This window comes from Suricata suricatta, chromosome 2, assembly GCF_006229205.1.
Source record: "Suricata suricatta isolate VVHF042 chromosome 2, meerkat_22Aug2017_6uvM2_HiC, whole genome shotgun sequence".
NCBI lineage: Eukaryota > Metazoa > Chordata > Mammalia > Carnivora > Herpestidae > Suricata > Suricata suricatta.
The window spans coordinates 44,149,528-44,166,692 of NC_043701.1; the positions used below are offsets into that span (position 1 = coordinate 44,149,528).

At 42.2% G+C, this 17,165-nt stretch overlaps 1 protein-coding gene across 1 annotated transcript in view; it reads right to left on the reverse strand.

The window, feature by feature from the left end:
• PPP1R17 (protein phosphatase 1 regulatory subunit 17) overlaps positions 1-16,522 on the reverse strand; it is a 17,934-nt gene extending 1,412 nt beyond the window's left edge. The window contains exons 1-4 of the mRNA XM_029955982.1: positions 16,016-16,522; positions 9,962-10,068; positions 6,155-6,307; positions 4,705-4,857 (exon numbers count right to left, since the gene is read on the reverse strand). Coding sequence (XP_029811842.1) covers positions 4,705-4,857; positions 6,155-6,307; positions 9,962-10,043 — 388 coding nt within the window. The 5' untranslated portion in view covers positions 10,044-10,068; positions 16,016-16,522. The remainder of the gene's footprint in view (positions 1-4,704; positions 4,858-6,154; positions 6,308-9,961; positions 10,069-16,015) is intronic.
• Between the last annotated feature and the right edge of the window lie 643 nt (positions 16,523-17,165).

Consider the following 17,165-nt stretch of genomic DNA (forward strand, 5'->3'; position numbering starts at 1 on the left):
TGTTGATCTTAATGACTATTCATTTGATTCAGTTCCTAGTTTGTTCATATGGGTTTTTTACCAATTAGATGATATTTATTGGAGGAGAAAAACAATTTCAGGAGTCTGGTTGAAAATGAGGATTTTGCATAAATCACTTCTGAAACACAGTGGGAGATATTTTCTCTTATACCAGCTGCAGAGAGGTTTGGATTTTACTTGGAATTAAGGCTGTCATGTTGAAACTGTAACTGTATCATGGTTGCATGGCAGAACATACAGTTAACCATGCTGAGCCCCCAAACTTTCCATCCTAATTTCCTTGATATCTTTTCCCATCAAGCCAAATTTGAATTGATTCAAAGTGGACAAGAGTGTTTAAATTCCCAGATCCCAGTCAACGCTCTCATTATTTGGGGTATCCTTGAAACCTAGTTGTACAAGCATCTGGGCAGAAAAAAAAGGTCTTGGGATTTCAGGGAAAGGAGAAGCCTGTTTAACCATCAAGGTCAGCCCTTCCCAAAGTAGGCTAGGCTTTCCACAGGGACACAGGAGATAATTTCAAGTGGAAAGTGAACTAGCACTTATATGACTATAGTTAAGCATTAATCTCTTTCACTGAAAAATACGTGTGGTGGCTCATCAAAATCTTGATTTCAGGCCATCATTGTTAGGATGAGGCTTAAATCAATAACGTCTATGTCATCACTGCATTCTTAATCTTGATGCTTCATATTGTCAGCTTTGTTCATTTGGTGATGAATGAGGTTTGATAAATACTGGTCTGTGATTGAACTCAGTCCTGATCCTATGTCCAGAGGTGTGTTATTGAAGAAATGTACCCTAGAGCCAGAAAGCTTTGTCCTGGTGGTCATTGAACTTTGAGCAAGTCATTTAACCTGTCCAAGCCTCAGCTTATTCATTTGCAAAACTGGAGAAAAAATAAACCACATCTCCCTCAAGGGGTGGCACTGTCAGGTAGATTTAGACTAATATTCTCTTATGCTTCAAGCATATTTTTACATAAACCTCCATTAAAGCGCTTTTCACTTTGTAGGAACTACTGGATAATATATCCATCACCTTACCCCCTACTGAACTCTGAAGTTCTTTTTTTTTTCCGTAAAGTTTAATTTGCTTATTTTGAGAGGCTGGGGAGGGGCAGAGATAGAGGGAAAGAGAGAATCCCAAGCAGGCTCTGCACTGTCAGCACAGAGCCTGATAAGGGGCTCAAACTCAAAAACAATGAGATCGTGACCTGATCTAAAATCTAAGCCACCCAGGCATCCCAAGAGCTGTGAGGTTCTTAAAGGATATCCTAGCATCTAACAGGGGACTTGGGATACAGTAAGGATTTAGAAAATATCAGTTTTTAGTCTTCCATTCTCTGTGTAGGAGCATTTAAGGATTTTGGTTGTTTGTTAGAAACTGGTATGTTTTTAAGGCCAAAGCTTTCAGTCCAAGGTCTCTAAGGGCCAACCAATTAGCCTTGCAGCAAGCTGTTTTAGGCCATGATCCCACTCAGAGCTGGTCACCTGCATTACAGCTGTGTGCCTCTAATTCAAGGGAGCCAGGGCTCAGATGCCACCTGTCCTGGCAAACCACACCAGAGAGAACACTATTCCCAGAAGGACAGAAGAGGTGTCACTTTCAAAGAACATAACAGTCTCCTTTCTACAGGCACATATTCATAGCTCGTGGGCCAATTTTCGAAGCGGCTTCTCTTCAATGCTCCCAGCCTCATTATTCTTTACTTTCCCTAGTTCCTATTGCCACAAACTTTAGCTTAAGACTTCTTTTTCTTTTAAGCAGGTCTTGACTATTAAGATTGTACTAATCACAATCCAGTGCACCCTGCCATGCAGTCACCAAGATGTGGGGCTCTGGCAAATATGGGTCAAGTTGGGAAGAAACCTTGGTTGGCAAGGAAGCCAGAGATGACTCCTCACTAAGGAGTTGTCTGGCAGTTGGAAACCTGTCAAATAAGCTCATTAACCTAGGGGAATGAAGGCAGTTAGCAAGAGATTTAGAAGAGAGAGATAATCCTTGTCCGGTCTTCACTTGCCAAGGGCTAATGAGAGGAGACGTCTCCAGAGTGCATTTGTCTGTGAGTTCCTCTCAACACCCTTATTAGAACCAATATGAGTCTCTCTGAACATCTGCCGAAGGCTCTATCCTTATCAGCTTAACTAGCATTTCGATTACTGCCAAATCTTTAGATACTAAAAGGCTCTTCAAAAATAAAGTGCTTTAGCTAATATGCTAATAAAAGCTAGAATCATAGAACACTATAATTGCAAATACAACACAGAGATTTGCTGATTCAAGGAATTCCATAATGCGTACAGAGTCCATGGATATACAGCCTCTCTTTCCAGCTCTGTGTACTTTGCCCTGTTTGATAAACATGTTTTTTTTTTTCAAATTCAACTGGGAAGCTGCTCTCCTAAAATGCAGATATTGGGATGTAGACAGCATCCGTTGCTTAAATAAACAGAGCTTAACATTATAGGGAGTCCCTTGAATCAGTAGATTTATATGGAGAGGTAAAACACTGCAGCTAGGAAAATTCTTGCTTTTAGAAATGGTTTGAGTATTCTCAAGGAATATAAGATTGAAGAGAATGGAGGGGAGCTCACATTTATTGAGGACTTGCAGCAATCCAGGATCAGTGCTAAGTGCTTTATATATCTTATTTAAATTTGTTAATAATTCTGGGAGACAGATTTTTGGTTCTCCTTTCAGAGATGCATGAAATGAAGGAGGCCTTTTCGTTTGTGCTGTTGCTCAGGCTCACAAAGCTAGAATGAGCAGAACCAGAGATCTGACTTAGACCTTTCTGATCCCAAAGCCCATGTTCAATGCTTGTGCTAAGGGGGCTCTCTGCCCATAAATATTTGTTCCTCTATCAAGTCTTCCCCTAGCAGGACTTCAATAAAAACAAATATAAGAATAGGTTAGAAAAATAAAATCTCCTAATGGACAACTTGGGTTAAAAAAAATAAAATCTCCTAATAGACAACTTGGAACTGTAGAATTGTGATTGCCAAATAGATTACCAGATGAACAGATACTTATTGAGCACTGCTGTATAGAAGGGACTGGACTAGATATCAGGGTCAATACCAGCAAGATAGAGCAATCACAGGCCCGTTGTCATGAATTCATCAAATTTAAGTCAATTTAAAGAACAGCTACAAAAATAGCAGCAAGAACAATAAAAATTATACTGAAAGAGATGAGGAAGTCTTAGTATTTGCATGCCCATCGACTACAGAGTTAAGTTAAGCATAGAAAAGATTCATTTTGGACTTGGAGGAGTCTGTTGGCAGAGACTTTGGTCTAGCTGAGTCTTGAAAGGTGACTAGAACCAGGACAGAGGCCGAGTTTGGGGGAAAGGTGTGATGGGTCAGAGGATCAGTGCAGGAAGGAATGCGTGTGGCTTATGAGAACACGTTTGAGGCAATTCAGGTCCTGCCTCTCCAGAGAAATGCCTTCTCATGCTCCATGCCTCCTTGCCTGGTTCTGCTCCACAGAGATCAGTGGCCTTATCTGTATCCCTGACTGCCCATTCAGGATGTCTTCTTCTGAGCTGTCTTTCCATTTTTTTTTCTTTATTAAATAAAATAACGGGGAAACAGTTCTATAAAAACAAAATTTCATCTCCTCCCAAAGTGTCCCTTCTCGATTGCCATAGAGCTGAAAATCCCAACTGTCTACCACAGTACAATGAAAACCCATCCACAGGCAGGACAGACCTGGATTAGAGTCCCAGCTCTGCAATGTTGCTGTACTTGATCTTGAGTGTAGTTCGATCCATTTATCTGTCCACTTAACCATCCCATCTCAATCCAATCTATCAACCAAGCAGCTATCTATCCATCTATGTCATCCACAGAAGACTCTAAGTTACATACATTCTCTTTCAGTTTCTTTATGTGAAGAGACCTAATAGCTACTTTCTTGTGTTATTCAGCTGATTTTTTAAAAATCCAGAAACATAACAAACTCAATACCTAATATTTAGTAGGGTCTCAATAAACATTAGTACATTTTCCTCTCTGCCACCTTCTCCAAATATCTATGTAAAACACACACTCACACATGTGCACACACTCAGTCTTATAATCGAATAATGAACATACATGTCATTTTCCCCAACCTGCACTTACCGTTCTCAGGGAAAAGGCTACACTTCCCACATTGGCTGCTTTATGTAGCCTGGGGTTGTGCACATAGTTCAGCAAGACTTTCTGGTTTGATTTGACATACATCACGATAGCTATCATTATTTCTGCATCTCCCTTTCTCTCCCTCTCCTGCTCTCTGTCTCTTATTTTAAAGAGTTGGCCAGTATATCCAGGTATCTTGGGAGAATCAGCCATCAGTCACAGGATGCATGATTCATGGATGACTAGGGAGGAGGATATTTCAACTCTTTTCAAGGACCCACTGACATTTATATTTCCTTGGCTCAGTGAATTTGACCAGTTCTGCTGAAGCACAAGTAATGCTCTGAACCCCGAGCTCCAACTCAGCCCTGGGGGAGCTGCCAGTGAAGGTAAACCTGAAAGGCAGCAATAAATGCTGCTCCTCCCCAGAGTACTTTCTGTGTGACACAGATTGCTGGGCCAGGACAAAGGCCATGTCCATGGCTCCTCCAGATGGTAAGCTCTTGACCTGTTCCCATCAACCCCTGCAAATGCCTTGCACCAGCTCTTTTACCTGCTGCAAAGGGGGACACGTGCAGGGCAGGTGTGTCTTTTCTCCTTGGCTTTTTCTGTTCCAGGTCAGTGTTATGGAGAGCTGGACTCATTTTGCCATTTGGATGTCTCTCTTGAACATCGTATCTTTGAATTAAATGTTCTGAAAGCACACCTGAATGGTTTGGGGAACAAATGGGAAAACAGGGTCAAACACATATATCCTACCACATAAGGACTATGCATTCATATTTGTACACATACCTAGTGATGGCAGTCAACATATCTTTTCAAACTTATTTTAACAAAATCATTTTTAATACTAAGAATTAGTATCTATGGAGACAATACTAGAGAACATCCTCTATGCAAAGGGTTTTTACATGCCTGATTTAATTTTAGCCTCACAAAAATCCTGAAGAACTTAGTATTATCATCACCATCACACATCTGAGCAAAACAAGGCACAGAAATATGCCCACAACAGTCCAGGGCCTAGAGGTCAGGGCCAGGAATTGAGCCCAGGTTCGCTGCCTCCAAGGGCCATCCTTGCTAGAGAGATGGATCGCTTGCTGTTCTGCAAGCCACATGCTTCGCTCTTCAGTGACTTCCCTGCCATCTCCCCTCTCCCACATGTGACATTTCTCTTTATCATTTAAAAACGCTCTGAAAGTAGCCTCTTCTATAAAATTTTCCATAATTCCCTGCTCAGGCCGAGCTCCTGGAGTCTTTATGTAAGGACCTCATCACGTTGTTATTTCTTCCTGCATATTTCAGCTATTTATGTGCCTCTATTCTTTCTTATAAAACTGAAGATTCCTTCCTAGGAAGTTCTGCATTCCATTTGTTTTGTAGCCCTCCAAGTGGGTCAAGAGTGGAAAGAACACCACATAAATGGCCCGGAGGGAAGGAGAAAGGAAATAAGACAGAACAAAGCTTTTGGGAAGCAAATCACACACAAGGTTGTAATGGAGACACGTTAGCTAACTGGGCACCAAACCAGTTTGCTTTTCTCCTGAGCACACAACTAGGCTACATTTCTTAGCCTCCCTTGCAGTCAGAGGAGGTTTGTGACTAAAGGAAGTGATGTGTGCCACTTCCAGGCCTGCCGATCTTCCTCTCTGTCCTGCACCCCCCCACCGCCATGCCTCCTGGATGCTGAAGTTCACGGAGTGATTTGGAAGCTGTGTGATGGTGTTGTCCAAACTGCCATCAGTCAGAATCCTTATGGTTTGGAGCAGAACCTGCCATTGCAACTTGCACGATTGATGAGTGAAAAAAACAAAAAACTTGGCCACTAATTTTGGAATTCATTTGTTATAGCAGCTGGCCATATTGTCATGAAGACAGATACAGGGATAGTACCAGTGATTTCAAAGCACCCAAATATTTAAGGAGACGCTGTAAGACCAATGTGCTCCATACAGCGGTTCCCTTTTATATGTGCGCAAATTGACCTCACCGTCCATTACCTGGTATGAAAGGCGGGATGTGCAATGCTGGCGTATCTTTTCTCCTTGGTTTTTTTTGGTCTGATTCAACATTCAGGGCAACCTGTACATTTTTTCCCTTTCTTGGCTTCTTTTTGAGATCACAGTCCTTAATGAACTGGTCTGAAAGGTCATCTGATGTTGAGAGGATGCAAAATAAAAAAGAGTAATGATGTCAGTAAGGGTCGCTCATAAACTGCTTGGTTTCCAGTTACTTGCAGGAGCCATTTAGTCTGAAAAAGCAACTTATTTATATATTTCAGCCTAGTCTACTTAGGACTGTAGGAGCCTTCCGCAAATACATACAATAAAACAGAAAACCGGAATATTCTATGAAACGCCAAAGTGGATGGATAATCAAAGCAAAAGAGAACTTTAAAATATAATCAGGCAAGCCACAGAGTGGGTTTGAGTTAAATTTCTGATGGGAGAACAGGTTCTCTGTTCTCAGTGGTCTTTCTTAATATCTTTTCCTCAAGGCTTGTTTTCTTGAAGATTCTACCAGCCAGTATGGAACTAAGGCACACTATTCAGTCTTGTAGTAAGGGACTCTGCAAATCCCTTGACCACCTTCATTCCTGTGGCCAGCTGGTCACATGGATGATTCATGCTTGTCTCCCAACACTGGTCTCTTTGTTCACTGCCCGCTGGTATTGCAGTTCTCCTATTTGCCATCCCAAACCCAGGCCCTCTCGTCCTCTTACTCAGCTTTTTACCTTCTGAGCTTGTTAAGCTTGGATTCTGCATCACATCCATCAGATGTCAGGGTGCATGATTAATCCAATCTGATCACTCCTCATCCATTATATTCTCTGCTACATCTGACTCCTCAATGCTTTTGTTGTTGGTGCGCTCCTATGAGCTTCTCTGTCATTGTGCTAGCATCTGTTTATGCTATAATGGTTTATCTCCTGTTCTAGACAGAGGCTTCATGGAAGTTAAGGATTATATCCTTTTATTCTTAATTAAACAATTATTTTAATGTTTATTCTTGAGAGAGAGAGAGCAATCAAGCAGGTAAGGGGCAGACAGGGAGACACAGAATCCGAAGAAGGCTCTAGGCTCTGAGTTGTCAGCACGGAGCTTGATGCAGGACTTGAACTCATGAATGTGAGATCATGACCTGAGCAGAAGTCAGATGCTTAACTGGCTGAGCCACCTAGGTGCCCCATAACTTTATCCTTAATTGCCTCTCCTTTCAATAAATACATGTTGAATGCATAAGTGAAGTCACGTTGGACTGATCCCAGTTCAGTTGCTGACTCCGTCCCCTGTTGGTTATGAGAATTTGGGCCTGAATTTCTAGGAACTTTAATGTTTCTCAAATTTTATAATGGGGATAATATTAAATCAGTGTGTGTGTGTGTGTGTGTGACAGAGACAGAGAGAGAAGACTAAATTTGTTAATGTTGGTAACGCAGTTGTTACATTTGATATATTTCAAATCCTCAAAAAGTGTTGACTCTGGCCATTACTCAACCCATGGCACCTTCTATAGGATCCACAGAAAACCCACCTCCCCAACCCATCTCCATAAGTCTTTCCCAGTCCTGGGTATCCTTTCTCAGTTTCCAGGTAACCACAGGAGTTTTGCTCATGCAACACCTTTTGTGTGCATGTCTTCTCTGCCCTCTTTGATGACAGGTATCTCGTGTTTTATCTCCTTACAGCAATTAATAAATATTTGTTGGATGTATGCTTGAATGAATGAACTCAAACATGTTGTATATAAGGAGATAGTCTGTTAAGGTTCAAAGAAGCCCCAGACAATGGAGTCTTCTCTGGAAACTTGCTATGGGCTAGATACAGTCTGGTGACATCTACAGCTGTGAATGAATTTGGGGAAATTCAGATATTAATTGGATATTTTCAGCCCCTTCTTCTTTTCCCCTGTCCTTTTTTTCTTCCTCCCTCCCTCCCTTCCTTCCTTCCTTCCTTCCTTCCTTCCTTCCTTCCTTCCTTCCTTCCTCCTTCCCTTCCTTCCTTCTTTTTCACTCTGTTTCTTTTTTATACAAATATTCAGGTCAATGTCTTTAAAACTCTGGGGATTAAGTATGTCAAACCTGTTCACTTCAGTTGTATGGGTCTAGATATAACTTGTCTCATTCATTCATTCATGTGTTTATTCAACAAATGTTGATCAAGCTCCTACTCTATGCCAGGCCTTGAGGAAGATTCTAGGGCTAAAAAGATAAGTAAGAAATGGTCCTTGTTGTCAGGTTGCTATGATCTATGGGGCTTTATGTCTGGATGGTCCTTTGTTTTAGAAAACTCAATATGCACAAGAAACCTACCAGGAGAAATACTTAGTAACCATACATTGTTATGCCTGCATCATCCAAAGATCACAGTATATAACCAAAAATTCAAATAGTGCCATTCCCTTCAGCCATATTTAATAGTAACACATGTTTCCTTTCATCTACAGGATTTGAATAATTCCATCCAATCATTTCAATTTAACAAACATTTATGAGATCATATTATATGTAAGGCATTGAACTATTTGCTTATAGGTTTACAAAAAAACAGAGGGGATGGGGAACTTTATTGAGTACTGCTTATGTATAAGATAATTTCACATCATTTTAGTGTGTGGGAATGACAAACACCTTCTCTGATTAATCAATGCCTGTGTCTTCTGGTTGTTAAATATTCATATTGTATTCTAAACATGCTATTTCATGTAGTCCTCACACCAAGCCCACAAGGAAGGTGTGCTATTATCTCCAGTTTGCAGATGAGGAAACTGAGGTTTAGAAGGCCAGATGAAAGGCTAAAGGTCACACTCCTGGCAGGTTCTAGCCTCAGGAGTAAGCCCAGGTTCTTGGGACTATGTTTCTTAATGCCTGGCTGAAAATACAGTTTTAAAAATTTGCTGCCACATAGTACAGGTAACTCTCCCCTCCTCCCTGTATCATACACACAATAGACATTTGTTGAATGAATGAATGTTGGTCAGAATGGGTGCTGCCCAGCTGTGGGGCCTCTGGAAGAACAAGCCGGATATGGACCAGGCATGGGTCACCATTCGACCCCAGGATGCAACTCAGTGCACTGTGCAGAGAGCAAGACATTTGCTTCCATTTGACTTTTACTTCAATTGCACTTTTTCTTACTTTTGGAGAAGTCCTGAACATAAACTATCTTGATGGCAAATGGGGAGAGGGGCCAGGAGGAGGGGGGAGTCATAACCAGGCGAGACATAAACAAAGGCTATGAATATGCAAAAGAGCCATCCATCAAAAGTCTGAGTGTCTCATTTTTAGAAATGGGTAGAGGCAGAAATGTTTCTGGTATTTTCATTACAAAGGTTATGCAAAAAGTCAGTTCGGGAAAGGAAACAGATTGACAATAAAGCCGAACAAGGCTATTTAAAATTCTGTCTTGATAGGCAAAGAGAGATATTTGAAATATTTTATTGGCACTGCACATGGGGCATAAGTGTGCCGGCAAATACTGGAAAGTGGGTCTGCTGCCACATTCCATTTATTGCCACAGAAATGCTCTGTCTGGGATGCTGTCAGACCCAGAAAAGAGGACAATGCCTTTTCTCTCTTTCTGTAACTCTAATGAACTTCTCTTCAGTGCTTCAGCTAATATTTATGCAGACCCCACAGAGCCATGGCTATTTGCCTATCCATCTGGTGTTGGCTGTCACCAGAAGGTACAAATGATCAGGTTTCAGGGGGCCTCCCTCTGACCTGCCCTGCAAACCGAATGGCAAGAGGGTGGCGGAGACACCTCCTTTCAGACTCACACTACTGACACACACACTGCAGCATTTACCTAAGTGCTCGCGATGAGGGTCTAGCTTGTCCAGCCTATCTTCTGAGAGCTCCAGTGGTTGCATTTGCTCAGTGGACATCATCGAAGGAGGGGTGTCTTCTCCAGCACTACAGAAGCATAAGAAATGACACCATCAGTGTGTCGTCTGTTCACTTGTTCACTTATTAAATAAGCATATTTATTTATCACTTACTGCGTTCTCAATTCAATCTCATTTTTCAAGTGTGTTTCTTATGCTTAACTACTAGAAGCTCTAACTAAGATTTAAGTCAAAATCAGGGTTCCTGGGTGCCTCAGTCAGTTAAACATCTGACTCTTGATTTTGGCTCAGGTTGTGATCTCACGGTTCGTGAGATCAAGCCCTGTGTCAGGCTCCATGCTAACAGCGCAGAGCCTGGTTGGGATTCTCTCTACCCCGTCTCAGCTCGTATGCATGTGCGTGCATGTATATTCTTTCTCTCTCTCTCAAAATAAATAAATAAACATAAAAAAATATTTAAGTCAAAATAAATGGAACACATACACATATACATGGATCTAACTGCCATTCATCAAATGTTCAATATTTATTCCTCTTTCAGAAGCCCCTGTGAAAGTTTCTCAGTGAATACTTGTCAATTCTGAATTAGGAATGAATTAGCTGAGAAAGTCTTGATTAAATCTTGTCTGTGTATTCTGTTGAGTTCTGCAAAGTAAGATTATGCCTACTTCATGGATGAAGAAACCAAGGGTCAGAAAATATGATTAATTTCTTCAGTCATGCAATTATTAAACAGCCAAGATCCAATTGTTAATAGCCTAGATCCAAACCCAGTTCTGAAGATTTCCATTAGACACCCAAGACTCTTGAAACAGTGATTCCTTTGAAGCTAAATTGGACCAAACTTCTGGCTTCCTATTATTACATGCTGTAAACTACAGCATTTAATGTATAAATTTATAATATAAAGTAACTATAAGGTAATAGGATTTTTTTCCCTACCCATATTATAAGGTAGAGACATGATAGGGAAAACATCTAGGGCTTGAAATGGATCTTTATTATTTTCTCCCTAGAGATTTCTGACATGAAAGCTAGTCTGTTTCCCCTTCCCCTCCCCCATTTTTGCTAGACCACAAATCCATTGAACTTGCAGAGCTATTAGTTGTAGCCATTGTCCAGGCGTGGAAATCCAGAATGGGCACGTGTCAAGTCTGAATGAGAAATGCATTAGTTGAGATTTATAGAATCTGCCTTGATTCTATTTCTTTCAGATAATTTATTATTCACATTGTATCATAACAAGAATACTCACAGATGAAAAAGGTTAAAATGACCCAAACTGATCCTCTGTTCTGGAGATTCCTGGATCCCTGGCACGCAGATGAACACAGAGACCAGTGTCTTAACGCTTCAAGCTCATAGAATTAGTTCAAGTCAGTTGTCTTCTGAGGAATAAGCCAGTTTTCTCTGGGAAGGCTGGAGGGCCTCTCCCCCTACCAGCTGAGATCATTGCATAGCAGATGGAGCTATTAACGGATTACTTGAACCCGGCTTTTAGTGTCATTCTGGGCAGACTGATTGTCTTGAGTGACTTTAGCAGAAATCAATTCAGACCATTGTTTTAGTGTTTGTATAGAGACTGCCAACTCCCTGGGACCATAAGGAAGTATGCTGTTAACTTGGGTGGCTACCCCCTACCTGCTTGAGTGGAGAGGAAAGCTATTGGGACCATCAGTCAGGCTGAGTGGGCTTAATGCTGAGGTTGAGAGGCAAAGTTACAGCCTCAAATATGGCCTGTGTGCCCTAACCAATCCAATTTTTCTTCACTTTGGGCAGAAAGTTGCAGGCCCCATCATTGACTTTATGCTGAAAATCACCCCATTGAGGATCTAGTCCAGTATTCATTTAGAAGGAAAACTGAGGCTTAAAGAGGTGAAGTGACCTATCGTTAGTTACACTCTTAGAGTAAGAGCCATCGTTTGAACCTAGGCTCCTACTCTCTGCTCTAGGTCTTACCTGGCAATGGCCCCCCTCTCCTTCTCTCCAACCACAATAAGCTGTTCTTTTCTTCATACTTGAATCATATGACTGCTCCTGTGTGCTCAGTAGCTGGTTATTTAATTTGAATCTGAGCTTTCAAGCTCAAATGGATCTAGGTTAAATCTCAGCTCATTAAAAAGAGGTATGACTTTGATGAAATAGCTATATCTTTTTAAAAAAATTTTAATGTTTACTTATTATTGAGACAGAGAGAAACAGAGCATGAGTGGGGGAGGGACAGAGAGAGAGGGAGACACAGAATCCAAAGCAGGATCCAGGTTCTGAGCTGTCAGCACAGAGCCCAACCATGAGATCATGACCTGAGCTGAAGTTGGATGCTTAACCAACTGAGCCACTCAGGCACCTGTATTGAGGGTAAATAGAGCCCAAGTAAAATATAATCATTTTCCCCTTTTGTCTACAAGTGACAGCTGCTATGACAGAATTAGCAAAGGTTAGCCTCTTTGTGGGCCCCCAGGGCCATAGGTCCCTCTCTGTCCCCTACCCCATTCTTACCCTCACTTTTCTTATTTGTAAAATAGAGGTAATAGGATCTACTTCATAGAGTTACTATAAAAGTTAAATAGAATAGCTCCCTGCTTTGCACATCGCAGGTACGGAGTGAATGGTAGTCATTGTTATGTAACATCTCTACTGTACCAGATGATTAGCTAATGAAGACCAGCTTGTTTAACTAAAAGATCATCAAATCTTTCATTTTCATCTATATGCTGAACCATGGGCGGGCTAACCTTCATCTGGACAAAACGGCTTTCACAGTACGGGACTTGAGAGAGAAGCCTTCCCTTGCCCTAATGTCGGAAGTCCCTGGACAAGGCAAGGGCGCCTGCTTCTTCCCCAAGATAGTACCTAATGTCTGTGGGACAAGCAACTCTATTTTATTTGTTTGTTTATTTATTTATTTTATTTACTTTAACTTATTATTATTTATTTACTTTAAACATTTTTTTAAGAGAGAGAGTGCGTGCGAGCAGGGGAGGAGGAAGAGAGAGAGAGAGAGAGAGAGAGAGAATCCCAAGCATGCTCCATGCCCAGCATAAGCAACTGAGTCACCCAGGCGCCCCAGAAACACTGTTTTAAACCAGTGTGACTGCAAGCATGCGGTGTTGGGGCCCCCGAGCCTCTGTTAGCTATGGGGCTGAAAGATGTTTTTCAGATTTGGGCTTTTATGTCACAGCAATACCCTGTGCTGGGCAGGGTTGGGTTTTGCCCAGGGGATTAGAAGATACTGTTATCATGGATGATGTCATTAAGATCTTTTTGGCAGAAAAGCTTCACACAAAGAAAGGAACAAGCGCTCGAGGAGAGAGAAGTTTGGTTTAGCATCACCTTCTTGGTAACTGTCATTTCACCTGTCTGATGAATGTTAGTATAAGATGACCCCACCTCCCCACTCACTCGCTATTGCTATTTCCCTCCCAATGAGAAGGAGTGCTCTATGTGATTGAATCACTGTAAGACACCAGCCAGTCTAGTGACTGAAATAAGAAATGATTCCTGACCCTGCTCATGCTTTCTCCTCTTTAATTCAGCCTACTCATCCCAAGCACCAGCGAATCGACCCTGCTCTTGTCATGCTGCTCTAGAAGGTGTATCCTCTCCCACAGCAGCTTGCTATGATTTGGGAATTTTCAAAGTGCCGGCTCTTTCTTTCATACCTAAATACCTGGTCCCCTGGGTGTTCAGATTTCAACTTAAGGGACTAGGGCCTTATGAGATGCCTTACATAAACTGTTTTCTAGTACAAAGATTTGTCACCGTTTAACATTCTATGGCTGTTGATTGTATGTTCAGTGTGGTCTCTGAATTTTAACACTCACACAGTGATGATTTGGATGATATCAAGCTCCCAGCTCTCACCTGAAAAGCCTGGGGTCACATGAGGGATGGAAATCAGGAAATTTTTCCTCTGTGACACCCTTAGAGGGGCCTCAGGAAATGCCACAATTTGATGCACTACTTCCATAGCAAAAATATGAACATTTGCACTATGACAGGAGTAAAGACTACTACATCCTATCAGCTCAGGTCTTGCTCCCAAATAAATTTATGTTGAATTTAACAACAACAAAAGACTTCTGGTTTTCAGAGTTTTTCAGATTTCTTAATTAGAGTAAAAAGTATGGGGGGTCCGTATTAATCTCCTCATTGTTGTTGGAGAGAATGAGTATGGTTTGGTGTATAAAAGGTAGAAGAAGAAAACGAAGAGATAGGATTTCAGGGGTTTGAGGAGGTTTTCAGGATCCTGATACTAAACTCTAGCAACTTCCTCTTGCTAATTTTTACAGTCTTTTTCCAAGGGACAGAGCCTTATCCCCTCCGCTCCCCCACAGAGAGACTCTTGTAAATGCAAATACCACTGAAAGACGAGAGATAATAACTGACATCACATAACACACAAGGTCACCAGTGCATTTAGATAAAAGTCACTTTCTCTTTTGAGAACAGAAACTGGAAGATCAGAGATCTTGGGAAAGAACTCCACCAAACTGCAGGAGCACAGGCAAACCAGAGCGTGATGCTGAAACCGAGGACTTGGTGGGGGGAGCTGGCCTCCACCAGCCCAGAGCCAGCTTCTACTGTTAAAAAGATTGATCAGAGGTGCCTGAGTGGCTCAGTCGGTTAAGGGTCCGGCTTTGGCTCAGGTCATGATGGTTTGTGGGTTTGAGCCCCGCATCGGGCTCTGTGCTGACAGCTAGCTCAGAGCCTGAAGCCTGCTTCAGATTCTGTGTCTCCCTCTCTCTTTGACCCTCCCCTGCTTGCACTGTCTCTCTGTTTCTCAAAAATAAATAAAAAGACATTAAAAAAAAGATTGATCAGTTCAGTTTGAGGTCAGAAGCAGGTCTGAGCATTTTGTCTTTTCTCTTAACACTGAGTAAGTTTCTTTGTTGGGTGTTAGAATATGTAGTCTAACTCAAGGTCACTAACAGCAAGCATTTGGCCCTGTGAGGCAATATGGGGTAGAAGCAAATGTTTGGTTACTTGTACTGCTCTCTAGCTGGGTCCACTTGGGAAAATTGTATGTCCTGATGAAAACTTAGTATCCATGTCTGTAAAATGGGCTGATAGTGTCTCTTCTCCAGGGTTAAGGGTATTAACCACCATAGTTAAAGCTTCTAACCCAGATCTCAGTGCACGCTGATACTTTAAAAAGTGTGAGTTGCCTTGTTTGTTCTTTCCATCCTCCCCTTGTGATTATGACATGTGTATTAAATTAGACAATTAGAACCATCTCTTTGCCCCATCTTTGGCCTTCTCTGAAGCTGATCATGAGATTAGAACAATCTAAGGTACAAACCAATGCAGACACCCCTTTCCAACTCTTGGGAACATGGTACAACTGATTCTCAGAAGCAAGTGGACACAGCTTAACTGTGAGGAAATTCTATAGAATTCTAAAGAATTTCCCCCAAAGTAATCATCCTTGGATTGATTTGATGGAATAAAAAGTTAGAAGGTTATTTCCACAGCCCAATGTGGTGCCTGATGATATACAATTAATATCCTTTGTCAAATCTCTTTTTAACTTGAGGATTCAAGTCAGGTCTAAAAGTACTACATTTTAGAATCAGGTTTGTTCATTAAAAGACTAAATTTGCAGTATTCCTCAAGGAGTGAGTCTTATTTGAAGTAGGGCATGGAAAGGTGGTTCTGGCAAGCACACTCCCCCCAGCCTTAGAAGATAAGCTTCCCACATCGTGCGGATATGTGGATATATCAATGTTCATCTTGAAACTTAGCAATTTAATTTGTGAGAATTCTGACTGTACAGAATTGAGAACTCCGCCTCCTTTAGAAACAACCTCTTGAAAGTGATGACTTTTCCAGCTCCCCATCTAGCCCGGCTTAGTCTTGCTCCAGAAAGCATACCCCCACGCCCCCCCCTTCCCTGCCCCTGCGCCACCAGCTGCCGCCTGTTTTGTCCCAGCAACCATAAAGAAGCCTTAACTTACTGGAAATTTGCTTTTCTCGCCGCAAAAGTTCTTGGAGTAAAAATCTGAAGCACTTACCAATCAGTGTGGGCTCTGGGATGAGAAGGTGAGAGATAGGGAGGGCAAGCCTCCTCCCCAAGCTGGGCCGCTCCTCTGCAGAAGTGGCTGCTGCCCGGCTCCAGCTCCTCTTATCAAGGGACCAGCTGCCGCTGTTGCCATGGGGATGCTCTGTTTCACAGGCGCCAGGGCAAGGGGGATGGAGAGGGAAAGAGGATAATCTCCCTGCCACTGTTCCCACTGCAATAATTGTCCATTACAGAACACAACACGGAGTTGTACTTTGAGTTCCCAGGGTGCAAGGCTGGAGAAATCCAGACAAGACAAAGTAGCAAGTACTTTCTCTCACCACCGGGGCCCCTTTGAGTAGCAGCATGGTGAGAAGAATAATAACAAGTAAATAATAACAAGAATAATAACAATCACTGACATTTCCATAAGGCTTCCCGGGTGCCAGGCACTCTTCTTTAGGCATATCGACTCACTTTATCTTCATTACGGTCTTGCCAGATAAGTCACTGTCATCATCCCCCTTTCGCTGATGGGCGCTGAGCTGATAAATCATCTGCCCAAGATCTCACTGCTAGTAAATGGTAAGGTTGAACTCAATCAAATGTAAAGTCATGCTCTCAACAAGTTTGTAATACTACTGATCCAGGAGAGCACTCAGAGAGGACAGCATGTAGCAAAGAAAGCAGCTCTCCTTATCTAGGTTGGGGTGTAGAGGCCAAGAAAAATTTGCTCCTTCAAAGGAACTAAACCAAATCTTCTAATATTAGGAATTTGCATGCACTAAGGAAAGGGCAGCGGGGGGAGGTGGGGGAACAGTGTTGAGACAAGGCTGGGTGTGATGTGCTGTCACATGAAAAAGAAGGGTCTGTGATGGGGGTAAGCTCACTGGAGGAAATGTCCTGTGCTGACCAGAGGAGCTGCATATAGTCACTGGTCTGGCCATGAAGAGCAGGTAGGTTAGTCTCAGGGATCAGGTGGGGACCAGCTTGAGACCCCTGAGGGCTGCCAAGATGCCACCCACCAATGACACCCAAGAGGTATGAGTGCAATCCATGCATGTTGTTTCCTCTCCTTCCAGAGGCTGCATGCAGTGTATGTCCCACAAAGCCCCTCATTGGCTTCACCTACCTGTTAGTCTACGGTATTGAGTTGGTTGATT